At 54.3% G+C, this 15,535-nt stretch overlaps 1 protein-coding gene and 1 long non-coding RNA gene across 4 annotated transcripts in view; one reads left to right on the top strand and one right to left on the bottom strand.

The window, feature by feature from the left end:
• LAMA5 (laminin subunit alpha 5) overlaps positions 1 to 15,535 on the bottom strand; it is a 178,643-nt gene that overhangs the window by 3,612 nt on the left and 159,496 nt on the right. For all 3 annotated transcript variants that reach the window (XM_075012169.1, XM_075012170.1, XM_075012171.1), the window contains 18 exons: positions 15,134 to 15,276; positions 13,651 to 13,836; positions 12,948 to 13,084; positions 12,303 to 12,456; positions 11,125 to 11,258; positions 10,767 to 10,929; positions 9,845 to 9,973; positions 8,865 to 9,016; positions 8,365 to 8,497; positions 7,412 to 7,552; positions 6,518 to 6,648; positions 6,237 to 6,404; positions 5,869 to 6,001; positions 4,738 to 4,895; positions 3,218 to 3,407; positions 2,439 to 2,591; positions 1,516 to 1,675; positions 1,191 to 1,321 (listed from right to left, as the gene is read on the bottom strand). In XM_075012169.1, the coding sequence (XP_074868270.1) occupies positions 1,191 to 1,321; positions 1,516 to 1,675; positions 2,439 to 2,591; positions 3,218 to 3,407; positions 4,738 to 4,895; positions 5,869 to 6,001; positions 6,237 to 6,404; positions 6,518 to 6,648; positions 7,412 to 7,552; positions 8,365 to 8,497; positions 8,865 to 9,016; positions 9,845 to 9,973; positions 10,767 to 10,929; positions 11,125 to 11,258; positions 12,303 to 12,456; positions 12,948 to 13,084; positions 13,651 to 13,836; positions 15,134 to 15,276 (2,696 nt within the window). The remainder of the gene's footprint in view (positions 1 to 1,190; positions 1,322 to 1,515; positions 1,676 to 2,438; positions 2,592 to 3,217; positions 3,408 to 4,737; positions 4,896 to 5,868; positions 6,002 to 6,236; positions 6,405 to 6,517; positions 6,649 to 7,411; positions 7,553 to 8,364; positions 8,498 to 8,864; positions 9,017 to 9,844; positions 9,974 to 10,766; positions 10,930 to 11,124; positions 11,259 to 12,302; positions 12,457 to 12,947; positions 13,085 to 13,650; positions 13,837 to 15,133; positions 15,277 to 15,535) is intronic.
• On the top strand, positions 3,441 to 4,780 carry LOC142022401 (uncharacterized). The gene is made up of 3 exons (XR_012647949.1): positions 3,441 to 3,574; positions 4,431 to 4,515; positions 4,660 to 4,780. It is a non-coding gene; the product is annotated as an uncharacterized LOC142022401 (long non-coding RNA).

The following is a 15,535-nucleotide window of genomic DNA, read 5'->3' as shown; positions in this document are numbered from 1 at the left end:
GTTAGGCCACTTGGGGCTTACTGCTGCGTGGGAGAGGTGGGGGCAGGGCCCAATCCCATGGTATCAGAGCATCCCCACAAGCAGGGCACTGAGGGAGGTGACCAGAACAGGGGTGAGGAAGCGACGGCCTGTGGGCCTGATCTGGCTCCCCCGACAGTGGGGCAAGCCGGTGCTCATGCTCCTGCCCCATAGCAAGTGTCTGAGCCTCAGTGACTCTCCCACCCGAGTGTGAGCACTGGCTGGCCCTGCTGCAGGGGGACCCCCCAAGCCACAGCACCTCCCATCTGTCCTGTCAGACAGTATCCCAGGCTGGCCCTTCTGCATCAGACATCATGGACTTGATGCAGAGCGCACCTGGCAGGGTTATTAGCGCAGATCACATGTGAGGTGTGGTGGTAGCTGAGGAGCAGCTTGTGCACCGGTCATTGAAGGCTGCATGGCAGTGGCCTGGGACCGATGTGAGGATGTGTTGGCGGGCCGAGCATTGCAACACCCCCCAGTGGAGTGTCTAACTGCTGTCAGGGGAGCCGGGGGTGGGGGAGAATTCCTCACAGAAGCAGCACCTGTGTCTGGGGGTGGGGTTGCCAACACAGTAAACTGAGCACTGAAACTGCAATCCGACAGGGGACTGTTCGTGTGCATGGGACGTTTCTTCTGGGGCCTGGTCAGCAGGTTTTTGGAGCGGGGGCTTTTTTTTATGCTTGTTAGCAGCCAGGCCAGCTGGCCATTTTGGTTTGTTTTTGCTTCTCACTTGTGTGTGGACCCCAACTGATTTTTCTGTGGGTCAATGGCCTCTTGGGATTCTCCACCCCTGGACTGGAGCAGCGCCCCTCTGGCCCCCTCACCCCAGGGGGAATGCCACGTGTGGATTTTATTCCTTTCCCTGGAACAAGCTTTTCCAAAGGCCCAGGCGAGCCCCAGGAATCCCTCATGGAATGGAAGAGCAACAAGAGACCTGGTCCAGAAGCTTCACAGACGTGGGGGCAGCAGGGACGCAGCGAGGGTCGGGTGAAGGGAGGAATAATTTTAAAGCTTCGCCGTGTGACCTCGTTCTGCGTGTCCTGCCGCCTGCACCTCAGCTTGTGCCCAATATGAAAGGCCTCTCTCAACAGGTACAACCTTCAGAACACCCCCGCCCCGCTCCCCGGTCTCCCAGCCCTCACCACACCAGCCCTGCCTTGCCGAGGTACCTTCGTGTTGTCTGCATACAGACTGAGGTAGTGCTGCCTCTGCGTGCCCACGTGGAAAATCAGGCCTGAGGCACTCCGGGGGCGAACCTCCAGCCTCAGCTCCAGGTCCCACCCCAACACCACAGAGTCGGCTGGAAGGGAAACGGGAGCCGTCAGGTAAGGCAGTGCCGGGAGCTGTGCTGGAATGAGAGGCTACGGGAGCCTCCCACGTGAAGGGTCAGGCTGATGTGGAAAGCACCCATCTGAGCTGTGCCACAGGGACATGGGTGGGGAGGGAGGGCTTGCGGGATCAGGGAGCCTGGGGCCAAGCCATCTAGGCCGATACCTAATGTCACAGAGCCGCCCTCTGCAGCGAAGAAGATGCCACTCTCCAGAGCCCCCTCATAGCAGGCCGTCACCCCGAAAATGCGAGAAGGGGTGTGCAGCGGTTTCCCATCCAGTTTCAAGTTCTTCAGGCAGCCGCTGAAGCTGGAGGCAGACGCATCCTGAGGAGGTGGGAGAGGGGCAGGGTTGGTGAGCACTCACAGGCCTGGTCCGTGACCTGTTGGTGCAGGCGGGACACACACATGGCCAAGAGATATGCTGCAGGGATCTTCTCGAGCCCACCAACCCCTCCTGGGATTACCACTTCTGCTACTCTTGACTCCCCGACAGGACAATGGAACAACCCTCTCCCAACAGTTGGTCATTCGCATCAGCCCTCGCCTGCTGGCTAAGTACTGGATCCAGCACCCGGTGATGCCCATGGAAGCTGGACTGCTGGGTTTGCTCAGACACTGGCCCACTCAAGAGCATGCCATGCCTGAGGGGTGAGGAGAGGGACAGTGACAAGGCAGAGCCCTGAGGGGAGCGAGGCCACCACTGTTCTCTGCAACGCCCTGGAAACGGGAACGAAGCCACCAGAGAACAGCCCCTCCAGTGCCCAAGGACGTCCTCAGGAAACTTGGGAGCCTGTTATTCATGGCACTGAAGGCAGCTGGCAAATCTAACAGCACAGCATGAACATCTGGGCATTGTGCTGAGCTGCCTCTCCTCGGCACTATGGCCCCTTTATGCCATTCTGGCAGGGAAGAAAGCCTGATGCTGAGGATGTGAGCATGCTGTGCCCGCCATCTGGCCCCAAGCTAAACAGACGGAAGCTCTTGGCAAGCTCATCTGCAAAGGCTGCAGCATCTAAAAGGGGTCCCTCGCCAGATATAAAAGCTCTCCCTACAGGGGGCTGGGGTGGTGGGGACCAGGAGTCCTTACTGGAATGTGAGCTTTGGCTTTCACAGCAGGAGTTCCACCCACGTAAAAGGGGCTTTGAGCCAGAAAGTCTCCAGTGGTGGCCACCAGGCTGCTCTGAGCCTTCAGGCCATTGATGACCAGCTGAGCCCTGTTCCCATCTCGGCGGAAGAAAACCTGAAACGAGCAAGAGTTACTCCCCGCACGGCAAGCAGGGCCCACGGCAGTAAGCCTTTGTTTCTACCCCCCACGTACGCTTTGCTCAGCCCGTGGTCCCTGTCTCTTCTCTGGACAGGGAAGAATCAGATTGAATCAGGGAAGGGAGGGAAAGGCTCTGATACAGTTCAGGATGCAGCAAAACTCTGGCCTCAGCATCGATGCACATATGTGTGGGTTCATGCTGCAAAAGGGTTCTTAGGTCAGGTTGTCAGCGGTGCGAGAACTCTGGCTGCAAGACCATAGGCCCCGCCCCCCCCCGCGATTCCAGTGGTGAAACGGAGACGGTCCATTTGAAAACCTGACCCTTCTGTCACCCTCTTTGCTCTCTGTGGACACTCCATGCCTCCACCAGAGGAGTGGGATAAGCACGTGGGCTGCAACAAACAACTGCCACCTGAAAACCAGCACTGCCCCTAACAACACAACTGCCACAAAAACCCTTCCCAATGTCCACCCTCTTGTGGGGGCAATTCCTGCCCCAATGGCACAGCACAGAGATGCAGAAAGGGCAGCAAGGGATGAGTTAGAGCTAGTGCCAAGCGTTCTGCTCTTCCCACCACCTGCCCAGCTGCTCCTCGGCTTACCGTGTACCACCTGTTGTTGCGATATTTGTCTTTGCTCCGGATTCTTATTTTGCTCCCATTGATATCTGCCAGGAAGATGAATCGGCCATTGGAGACAAAGAGGGACATGAAGGAGTCACGGTCTTGGCTGGCAACGTAGAACAGCAGCCCACTGGAGGAGTTCAGCTGGATGTCCATGGAGAAGTGGGTCCTGCAGAACAAGAAAGACTGGTCAGTAAGGTAGCTGGGGTGCCAACTCTCCCCCACATCTACACAAGAACGGCCATGCTGGGTCAGACCGAAAGATCCATCTAGCTCAGTTTCCTGTCTGCTGACAGTGGCCAATACCAGGTGCCCCAGAGGGAGTGAACTGAACAGGTAATCATCTCTCTCCTGCCATCCATCTCCAGCTTCTGACAAACAGCGGCTAGGGACACCGTTCCTCACCCATCCTGGCTAATAGACCTAATCTTCATGAATTTATCTAGCTCTTTTTTAAACCCTGTTATAGTCCTAGCCTCCACAGCCTCCTCTGGCAAGGAGTTCCACATTTTGACTGTGCGCTGTGTGAAGAAGAATTTCCTTTTATTTGTTTTAAACCTGCTGCCCATCAATTTCATTTGGTGTCCCCTCATTCTTATGTTATGGGAACAAGTAAATCATTTTTCCTTGTTCACTTTCTCCACACCACTCATAATTTTACACACCTCTATCATATCCCACCTTAGTCTCCTCTTTTCTAAGATGAAACCTCCTAGTCTCTTTAATCTCTCTTCATAGGGAACCCGTTCCAAACCCCTAATCATTTTAATTGCCCTATTCTGAACCTTCTCTACAGCCCGTCTGTCTTTTTTGTGATGAGGTGATCACATCTGTACGCAGTATTCAAGTTGTGGGCGTACCATGGCTTTATATGAGGGCAGTAAGATATTCTCTGTCTTATTTTCTATCCCTTTTTTAATAATTCCTAACATCCTGTTTGCTTTTTTGACTGCCACTGCACGCTGCGTGAGTGTTTTCAGAGAAGTATACACGATGACTCCAAGATCTCCTTCCTGATCAGTTGTAGCTAAATTAGCCTCCATCGTATTGTCTGTATAGTTAGGGCTATTTTTTCCAGTGTGCACATTACTTTATATTTAGCCACATTAAATTTCATTTGCCATTTTGTTGCCCAGTCGCTCAGTTTTGTGAGATCCTTTTCAAGTTTTTTGCTTTGCTTCTCTGCTTCTAGAGCTTAACACCACCATGCCACTGCTACAGCACCTTCCAAATGAGGCTGCCTGGGGCTTCCTGACCCTCAGCCATCCCATGAGCAGGTCAGTATTAACCCTGCTTTCAACTTCAGAGAACCAAGAATAAGAGCCAGATCATTAAAGGGATTTAGGTGCTTAAAGCTGCAGATAGGTGCCTAAATACCTTTAACAATCTGGGTCAAAATAACTTGCTCCTGATTCCTCCAGGGTCTGTCAAAGAGCCAAGGGAGAGGCTGGTGGAGCAGGGTTTGGGAGGACAGAGACCATGCAGACTCAGGCCCGTACCTTTCACGGAAGGATCCTGGGATATCATCGAACTCCAGGTAGCTCACGGAGGGGCCTCCGAAGCGGAAGGCACCTTGAGGTGCATTTGGATGCCCAGGTAACTGGCAGCTCGGGACCTGGGAATGCCTGTGGTCTCTGAGCACAGCCTTGCTTGGCCCCTGCCAGAGGACAAATTAGAAAGGAAAGCTGCAGCTCTGTCTTGGAGGACTTGTGTGTGGTGACAATAGTTCCCAAAACCAACGTATCCGCCCCACGCCTGTTTCCATTGTACCTGGTATCTGTATCAGCCAGAGCACCCCTGTGCTGGAGGAGCTGGGCCCAGAGAGAAGAGCTGCTGTGCTCTCTTTCGTTGTGCCCAACAGTGTATGGAATCTCTCTCTACTCCCCCTTCACAGCAGACCCTAAATTCTCCCCACATCCTAAAACTGTAGCCACCTGGTAAGCAACCTCATAGGGAACAGGGGATCACTAATCTCATAGGATCACTGAATCTGCAGGGCCCAGTCCCAGGCCTTTTGAAGTGCCCCACACACCAGTGTCCCTCATTGCATGGCTGGGGACACACTGCGGCTTGGAAGGGCAGAGCAGATCCTGAGCCCCACCAACCATCATGCAGCCCAAGTGCTGGGGATGCAGGGCCCTAGACTGCAAGGCACAACCAGAAGCAGGGAAAATCTGGGATGGACTGAAGGGATTGGGGAACACAAGACAGTTCTTCTGCTGTCCACACCCAGACAGCTAATGACAGCTCACAGGATGGCCCTGTGTTTATCCTGACCACAACTGCAATGGGGGCCTTATCCCCAGCCTTGCCCCATTTCCAGCCATTGACTCCGACTGCACCTGTAAGTCACTGGCATACAGTGAGGCTGGGACACAGGAGCAGAGGAGGAGGGGGCTGAGGGGTGGGAAGAGAGCAGCGTTCCCTGGAAGCTGAGCGGTTGGGTGGCTGTGCAGCAGAGAGTTAGGTGCTGCCCAGACAATTAGCAGAGCGTCCACAGCGCACACAGCCAGTAGCCTGTGTTTCTACGGGTGGTGCCCATCCACGCATGCCTCATTGCAGAGAACCAAATTTATTCTACCCATGAGTGGAAAAAGTTAAAGGCAACCCGGGAAGAGAGAGTCTCATACCTTTCGTTTCCACCTGTCTCTCCTCAGAAGCGCTCTCATCTGCTGCGGCTGCCGGTCCGACGGGCAGCTCATGGTCACGTTGAAGCTCTCCGCGTTCTGCTGCAGGTCCACCACCATTTGCGGTTCTGACTTCCTAGTGCACAAAGCAAAGAGGTCTCCAGACACGCCGGGGACGGGGGTGAGTCCTGGGGTGGCACAGCCTGAACTGCTGAGCACACGCCAGGTGGGTTGGTCACCTCAGGGTGGGATCAGGGACCGGGGGAAGGGAGAAGTGAGCAGATTAATCAGGCAGAGGAAGGGACAAAAGGGGTCAATTAACAGCCCCCGGCAGTTGAAGGAGGCAGCACCTCAGCGGCAACCGCACTCACCGCCTCACAAAGACATTCCCGATACAGCCTGTCAGGTTGCTAATGGCACCAGCCTCTGGCAAACCGCCGAGGTGAAACAGCGTCTGCGGCTCTTGGCGCCGGTGCCTCTTGTAGCGATCAGCCCCTGGCCTAGCTCCTTGGAGCCGGTCGTCTACGTAAAGCCGAACCCTGCAAGGGGAACCTGGCTAGTGATGTGTCCGGCCCGGGTACCCTGGCATGCTGCGCTGCAGCCAGGCCTACTGGCAGCAAGAGCACTGGGCTAAGGGGTGACTGGAATGTACCCTGTGGCGTTGCTGTAGATGGCGACATAGTGGCTGGCATCATCGGCGTAGGCATGCTTTGTTGTGAGCTCCATTTTCAGCACTTTCACAGCTACTCGACCATTCTTCAGGGACACCTGGCAGTTCCCTTCCTGAGGGGGAAAAGTCGCCACTCGCACAAGAACGACCCAGCCAAATGGCAGGGAATCATTTGCCATTTACCCTCCTGATGCAACTTGCCTCCCAGGATTTCTGCCAGGCTCAGTGGCACCAGGGTAATGTCACCACAAGGGGCTGCCTCCATCCAGTCAGGAAGAGGTGCCCCAGGTGGAACTGGAAGTGAAAGCTCCACACGGCTGAGGGAATCTGCCTCCAGCAGCAATGCCAGAGTCCAGTTCTGGGCCAAGGGGGTGGAGAGGATTTCCTGGCTCCCAGAGATGCAGAAGAAGGGGGCAGAGGGGATCCACCAGCACCACTTACCTAAGCAGAGACACCTCTCCTCCCTTCCCTTTACTGTCCACTCACCACCAGAGCTAATTCCTCAGGGACCTCTTGCACTACGCCCAGAAATACAAGTTGGGCAAACTCCCTGCTTCAGCTGTTCCTAAGAGCCAAAGACCTTGTGCCCATGCAAGGCCTCACTTGCTCCCTGCTGGGATTCCCATTCGTCATGCCCCTGTGGTGAGGCAGCAAATGGGGCTGTGGGTTGGGCTTTTGGGTGAGCAGGATGCAGGAGTGCTCCTCCTGCTTGCCCTGTCCCATCTCACTGAGCCTTGCTTGTAAGAGCCACCCAGACCTCCAACAGCAACAGTTCAGAAGCGTGTGGCCCCCTCTGAGGTGAAACGTGGGGCCCTGCCATAATGGAGGTGGAAGGTGGAGGCAGGGGGGCGCAGGAGAAGTGCACAGCAGCCATACCGCTGTGGTGTGGGAGTACAGCAGGCCATGGCTCTGGCTGGTTCGGAAGCTGAAGCCCGTGTAGAAGTCCTGCAGCGAGGGCACGTTCTTCAGAGACAGCGTCAGATAGCCATGGCCGTGGAACTGAATGGAGCGGGCCACCTGTGGGCAGCAGAGAAGGAAAACACAGTCACGGGGCATTTCTCCAGGAAGGGGGAGCCCTTCACAAGTGAACAAGACAGCCGCAAGTCAACCCACAGCTGTTTCCCCAGCAGTAAAATGGGAATAACAGTGCTGCCTTACCTCACTGGGGTGTCGTGAGGTTAAATACTGTAAAGACAGTGGCCCTTGGGCCTGGTCTGTGATTTAAGGGTATTTGAGCCAGTGCGGGAGTGCTCCACAGCGTAGGGATCACGATGCCCAATCCCCAGCACAGCCACAGCTTGGCTGACAGAAGAAGGCTATGGCTGACATGGTAACCGCTGTTCTAGGAGGTGATGTTACTACACTGATGGAAAAATCCCTTTTGTCGACACAGGCAACTTCCACGTGATAGGGTTGTGCCAGCACAGCTACCTGCCAGCTACCCTGGAACAGGCTCCGTAACGTGGGCGCGTTCTCAGAGACTGGGGTAAAAAAGGGGGCAAGCAGGTGCCACAGAGAGGAGGATGTGTATACATTGCACACGGCAGTGCGTTCCCTCAGCGTGCTCAGCACTGGTACCAGTGGCACGCCTCCGGGCTGGGGCTCTGCACTGAACACTCTGTCGCGTGCTTGTTCCACAGCAGCACGAGAGGAGAATCGGCCCTCTGTGCCATGAGGCAGACAGCACCGAGATCGCGCTCACTGCTCTGCCGGGTTGCCTTCGGACCCTTTCTGGAGGTGCCAGGTCAGAGGGTCAGGCAGCACAAGCGTACGCAGACAACTTCACGCCTTACCTCTTGGGGCAGTGGAGAGAATTAACCAGCACTTACCAGGAGGTCCGAGGTGCATCCGTAGCTCACTCCAGCCGTGTTCATGCGCTTCAGGTCAACATATTTGCCAAGTGCCTTCAGTCCCTTCATGCATCCCCGGATTGACCCCCCATTGGGGAAGATGGCCTTCAAGCTGAAGGGGAGAAGTGGCTGTGTTACAGCCCGCCTCACACTGCAGGTCAGATTAACGGTGTCTGCTGACCTTGACCTCTATGACCGAACAGACCTGACTCCCAGGGGAAATGTTTTACTCCGGGGCCGGGGAGGTGTCTGGTACCTGGAGTGTGTGTCAGCGCCAAGCCCTGGCTGACCTCAGAGAGGTGGGCAGTCACCTGGGCACAGCAGCTGTGCCAGAGGAGTGGGCAGGGGAGACTTTGGTACCCATCATGTGACCCCTTCAGGGAAGGATGCTGAAGCAGTCAGCAGAAAGACTTTGGCCTCCCTTCCAAGAGCCACCCTGCCCCCTTCGAAGCTCTCCCCCTGCAGGCTAGGGCTGTCACCTTGCAGGCAGCAGGGCAATGGGCACGCCCCCCAGGTAGTAGGAAACGGCTTTCTCCAGGGAGTTCTCGTGCTCCACCATGAAGATGGTGTGCCGCTCCAGCCGCACTAAAATGCGCTTCTTGGAACTCATATTGAGGAGGAAAATCTGGATCTGGAGTCAGAGGAAAATGATAAATGAACTCCTGCAGTCTGGGGTCAGGGTCTGTCCCCCATGGAGCTGCGCATGAAAGCAGGAGTCAGCCCCACAGCACCAAAACAGCGTCCCAGAGTCTGCAGGACTAGGTCAGTCCTGTTTTAAGCCTCCATGTGCCGAGAGCCCTGCCCAACTATGGGAGAAACAATGCCTGGGAAGTACCACACTTAGGCTTTGAGCTTCTACTGAGAAGTGCAGGCTGGCAAGGGGGATTGAGCCCCCTGGGGAGACGCATCCATGTAGAGAATCTCTGGCAAGCTGAGCTCTCACACGCCTGCTAAGGGGGAGAACTACCACAGTCAGCCTGGGCTGCACTGTCCAGCTGTTTGGCACTGTGGCGGCCTTTCCTGTGACATGGTTGCAAATGCAGGCAGTGCCAGCACCTCTGCTCCCCCACCCTCAGCCCCTGCCCAGAGACAGCCAGTGCCTGCTCAGCCCAGCCCCTGCCCCTGCCCGGACACAGCCAGTGCCTCCCCACAAGCATAGGTGTCAGTTGCTTCACTACATTCACCCCCTGTTGGGCCTGGGACAACATCCCTGAGCTCATGCGAGGGGGTGGGCAGAGCAGCCTACACAAGCCCTTGGCCTGCACGGGGCCACCAGCAAATGCCTAGGGAGGAAAGCGAGCAGCTGGCTGTGCAGTGAGCAGACACCCTGGCATGGCCAGCGGGGGAGAAGAGGAAAGCAACAGCTGGATCAAGCCAGGCACCTCCCTTCCAGATGCCAAGCAGAGGTTACTTGTCTAGGCACCCAGGAAACCTCCCCCTCGGGGGTGGCCTGTGTTACCGCTTTGTTTGCGGTACTGCTGACGGCAAGAGATGCGTCACTGCTGGCCGTTTCCATCCCAAGGCCTTCCTTGAAGTCATAGTAAAGCACCAGCCTTCTATCCTGAACAGCCAGGCACAGGAACTGCCCCTGAGGGGAAGGTAAGACAAGCCCAACTCAGCCTCTCAGTGTGCTGAGGTGACAGCCCCACCACCCCCACACAGGATGGCAGCATTTGGAGCCAGCGCACCATCAGGTTCCGGCACTGATAGGAAGAGAAGATGGAGCCCAGCTTCCCCCCCAGCGCCTGGGACCTATGGGAGAAGATATCCGTAGTCATGGCCTTTGGGTTCATGGCGCGTGCGGCAGCTGACTACACAACTTCAGCAGAATCTCAGGGACTGCCTCATAACATAGCAACACTTGTCCTTGCACAGCATCAAATGGAAAGGGAGGCTGAGCCGGCCAGGGGCATCCTCAGCTGCAAAGCCAAGAGGAAACCCGGTCTAGCTCTTCAGAAAGGGAGGTAGGCTACCCAGGGGGGTGGCAGGGCTCACCGCTTCCCTCACAGGGCTCCTACAAGCAGCCTTTCTTTCTCATTGCTGACACCATACCCTGGGCCAGCGGGCTGTGCTGGATGTGAACCTTTTGAAGCGTGTGACAGACATACAGCTTCCCAACGGCCCGCCCTTTGCCTTGCTTCAAACCCCCTGAAAACCCTCATCCTCCGGCAGTGCTTTTGGATGTCCTACATCCACCTGCACCACAAACTCTTCCAAGCAAGGGGCCTGACCCAACCCTAGAGATCAGAGTGAGAATCAGCTCATGCCTCACACCACAATCACAAGATTCAGATGTCCCCATTCCACTGGCTCACTCAATTTATAACCGCCCCCCACCCAACAGGGTGAACAAAGGGACAAAACTTATGAAAGGGACCTGCCTGGTGCTCCAGGAAGAAGAGGATCCCGTTGTAAGAGACTACCCGAATTTCCTGTTCAAAGCGCTTGGTCGACCCGATCTGGCTCTCAAATTTGATTTCTGCGTAGCCAGTGCCATCAAAGTAGGAGCCATCCGTCAGCCAGGGATCGCCTCTGGATTTGGACCTGACCAAGACAAGACAAAGGGTTACCCACTTTTGGAGGCGGGGGAAGAGCTTAAACAAAAATCTGTCATGGTCAAACTAAGTCGAAGATTGAGCTACAAAGCACACCCTCCCTGGTGACGATTTTGGCGCGCTTCCAAGCCCTGGAGCGACAGGAGACATTCACCCCCCCGGGGGCAGAGCTGAATTCTCATACCTTGCACAGGGTTTGTCGGCAGCCGTGTCCAGATGGAAGGTGTTCTGGAAGTTGTATAGACTCACTACCTCCTCATTCAGCGTATCCATCTCGATGCAGCCCCGGTAGCTGGGGTAGCGCAGCGTAGCTGGAGGCTGAAGGAGACCATCCCTGTTTATGGCTATACTATCTTAGGGTTAGTTTAACTGGGAGCGGAGAAGGGAGGGGGCAGATCCCTTATTCCTGCGAGTGGTGCTCTCACTTAAATGTAGGGGAAATAAACAACAAAAAGGCAAATGCCTCTGAACAACACTAGGTATTAAATGGAATAAGCTTGTAACAAATGCTGGGATTCATCAGGGACCCCCCGCTCCACGCCTCTGAGGTTACGCAGAAATGAAGATGGAAACCTTGGAATATGTTAAGGATGGAGCCAGAGCACTCACCATGGCAGATGTATATGTGGTGCCCAAAAAGTTACCTGAGTAAAATGCAACTGCTTCCACTTCTGGGTACTGGAGTACAAAAAAGATGGGGCACACGTGTGTGTACTTTTTCTCAAGTAGTTGTCCAGAGGAACGCTAACGACCTGTACTTAAATACCCCCCACCCACCCCCGGCAGCTGTACTTTCACTCACGTAACTCTTTGGGTACTTTCCCCACCTCTTAGTCAGCCCCTTGCGCTCAGAGCACTCCTCAAACCAACAGTATTTAGAGAAGGAAAACTCAGGGGAGTTGAGAGAAGACCTGCACCGAGCAGCTCAAGACAGGCTGGTAGAGCCGAGCCAACTTTGTGCACTGAGTGGTGCCTGAGGGATCCAGAACAGCTTGGTCATTTCTTCGACAGTTACCCTCTGTGGTTTGTGCCACAGACACAGCTCTGGGGGGGCTGGGGGAGAGCTCTATAGGACCCCAGGAATCAGGGCTCAGGGAGGCTCCAGACACACAGACAAGCTACAAACTGGGCCTATGTAGCCTGGGAGGAGCAGAGGGAAAAGGCTCTTTGTAGCATGGCAAAGTGGGGGTTGTGGGGGTATGAATGTGCCCAGGGGGTAAATGGAGGCAGTTCAGATGACAGCATGGTCCAGATCTCCAGCTGGTGCCAAGGAGTTCTGCTGCGGGACACCAGCTCAGGATCCAACCCAAAGGATCCAGGAAGGCCCCTCTCCACCCACTCTTCTGTGGCAGCCCCTCTCACCGTGAAGCTGGCAGGGTAACCCCCCACGTAGAAGACCACATTGTGCGGCTCGAGGTTGAGCAGCCCTTCGTCTCCCTTGGCCACGCTGTCGCCTTTCGTCTCGTGCAGGGTTTGCTTCTCCACCATCACAGACATGTGTCCGTACTGCAGGATCCTGACCGCCCAGACCAGACAATCAGTACAAGCAGAGGAGAGCCCAGCAGATGGGTGATCACACTCCCCCCCGAGTCCCTCTCCAGCATCTGACTGCATGAGATTCACCACACTGAGCCCCAGGCGGAATGGACTGGCATAGGCTGTTCCCTTGGAGATGGCCGGCCTGATATTTCTGAGTGTTCTGTGGAAAAGGGACTGGACTACAGGGGAACACTTCAAAGGGGCTTAGGAACTGGGGTGCACCTATCGTTACTCTGCGCGGCAAAGGAAGGGCTGGAACACACAGCGAGGAGACTGGGTAGCCAACAGATGGAAGGTGTCAGGGAATTAACCTCTTGCTGGAGCCTCAGGTAGGTAACAAGATGATTCACAGTCCTGGGCACTGTGATGCAAATTACTCGCTCTCCCTCTCACTGTAAGGTAGCAGAGGGCAACTTTGCAAAGCTGTTTTTTCTCTAGCTCCACCAGCAATGCGAGTAGGTTCTGTACCTGTTGATGCTGACTGCAGCAAACTCCTCTCCGATCTCTTCGTCAACAGTTAAGTAGGTGGGCTCTTCGTCCCCGAGTTTATAGATACACTGCACCTTGCGGTCTTTCAGCACAATGCCCATGTAGTCTCCAGTACCCTGAATTCGCAGAACAAACCAAGCATGGGTTTGCAGTGAACCCATCAGAAAGGGGGATCGCTAAGGGCATTTAAAGGGATGCCCTCCGGGTGGGATTTGGACCTGACCAAATTTTTACTGGATTTTTACAGCCCAGTGTGAAGTCTTCTAGGGCAGTGGTTCCCAAGCTTTTCACTATTGCAGTCCCCCAATCAAACTGTTTGTGGGCTCCCAAAGCCATTCTAGCTGCTATGCACACTTCATTAAATGAAAAAGGAAACCATAACATAGATTTTCAGACAGCCATTGATGACATCATTGGAAAAGATTTAATTTAAAAATAATAATTGATTGTAACTCTGAAATTTTTTTAAAACTTATTTAACCTCGGAAAGGTTGCTGACCCCTGATCTAAGTATATAAGACCATCTGGACTTTCCCATCCCACCCAGAGCTCTGCTGTGACATGAAACCTCCCTTGCTGGGCGTCTGGTTCATATTTGTTCCCCTGCTGGATCACCCAGCCCAAGCTCCGCTTGCTGCCTGGTTCCCTCACCTGCTCCCATGCTCAGATGGGAAACACTAACCTCTTTAGGGCCCAGGTACAACATGAACTGTCCTGTGTCAGTCCCATCCTGGCGCCGCTGCCTGGGTTTGGGCTCTGGGTTCTGGATGTAGAACTTCAGGGAGGTGTAGGCCGACAAATCCTGCAGGTCGCTGGGAGTCCGGACCTGGACCCCAGAAGTGCCATTGAACTTCACTGGTACCTTCACCTAGAGGCAGAGAAATCAAAGCCAAGTTGGCTGAAGCGGCCCACGCATTCGGACTCCTCATTTATGGGTGACAGCTTTTCCTACCAGCTCAGGCAGAGTTGCACTTAGGGTATGTCTGCACTGCAATAAAACCTGGGGCACTGAGGCTCAGAGCCCGGGTAAGCTGCCTTGTACTTGTGCAGTGCAGAAGTGTCTGTGTAGATGCTCAGGTTATGGCTGGAGCCTGAGCTCAGAGACCCTTATCCCTTGTGAGGTCTCAGAAGCTGGGTTCCCGCCCAAGCCCAAAGATCCACAGAGCAATTTTACAGGACCCCAGCCCAAGCCCTGGCCAGCAACAGATCTCTTCTTGCGATGTAGACTTACCCTGGTATTCAGAGGGGAGGAAACTTTTTTATTCGCTTGTAGAAGAGATCAAGGGAAAAAAATCATTTTGAATTGACCCTAAACTAAAAACGCTTGAATTTTTGCATAAAAACCAAAAAGTTTGAAAAAGCCCGTCACTTTGATCAGAACAAACTTTTATAAAAATACCAAAACCTTCAACTCATTTATAAGCAAAATGGGTACAAACGTCAGCTGAAAAAAAATTAACATGTTTTCCTCCTGAAATGTCTAAATGAAACCTGGGGAGATTTTGAGGATTGTTTTGTTTGCCAGAACTGGGTCAGTGAATTTGAAGCAAGTTCACAAAACGTCTCAGTTGACCTGAATGTACATAGCCTGTCCAGAATAACTGCAAACAAACACATTGCCTGAGAACTTCTGCCCAGCTGTACTTCGGAAGCTGAGATTTAACCTGGACAAAGTACTTTGACGGAGGGTCCAAAGGGGAAATTTATAAAAGCCCCATGGGGCCTCTTAAGGGTTTGGATGGGGCTGGAGAGATCACAAAGTGTATGATCAAGACTGAATTATTCCTTTCTAATCCCCCAAATGGGGTCCCCTCCACCCCCAAGACCTGAGCTTCAGAGCAAACCCTGCTCACCCTGCCACTTCTGAATCCTGGAAGATGAATTTTTAGAGAACTGCCCCGTATGATGCACAATGAAGCCACAGTGGCCAGCCAAAGGCGGAACCAAGTTCCAGCATGCATTGACTTCATAAAAACCTGCCAACCTGCTTTGGCCAATCCAGATCCAAAGCAAATTCAAGGGCTCCCATGAGGTTTGCTGAGAGCCACATAACGGAGGTTTGCTCAGTGCCTGGTTTGTAGTAACTAGAGCTACTAGGGGTTCACCGCCAGACCTGTCACACAGCAGCACTCTCATGTATGCAGCCATCTCTCTGAAGCCCCCACCTTGCTTGCAGCATTTCTGGCCTGGGTGATCAGCTGGCGGATTCGCAGGATGTTCTCCCACACGGTGGAATTTTTATTCCTCCTGTTCTCCAGGCTACTCAGCTTCTCCAGCAGCAGCGGAATGGTGCTTTCCAGGTGAGACACTGGGCATGTTTGGGGGAGGCAAAGGGGGCAATGATCAGCGGGGTGGAAAGGGATCCTACACACAGCTATCAGGGCACTAACCAGAAAAAGCAAAAAGCAGCAATCACAAGGAGAAAAGCAGCGGTGGATGTGCCCACCTCTCTGAGAGGTCTCGAGAGCAGCAGTAACAAAAGTGGCTTTTAAAAATACACCCAAATAAAGTGCATTCCAGCACTTTGTCAGCACATCCCCTGCGGATGGGCCCTGACGCTGCAGAGA

This window comes from Carettochelys insculpta, chromosome 17 (genome assembly GCF_033958435.1).
Source record: "Carettochelys insculpta isolate YL-2023 chromosome 17, ASM3395843v1, whole genome shotgun sequence".
Classification (NCBI taxonomy): Eukaryota; Metazoa; Chordata; order Testudines; family Carettochelyidae; genus Carettochelys; species Carettochelys insculpta.
This window is presented reverse-complemented; position numbering and strand designations above follow the sequence as displayed.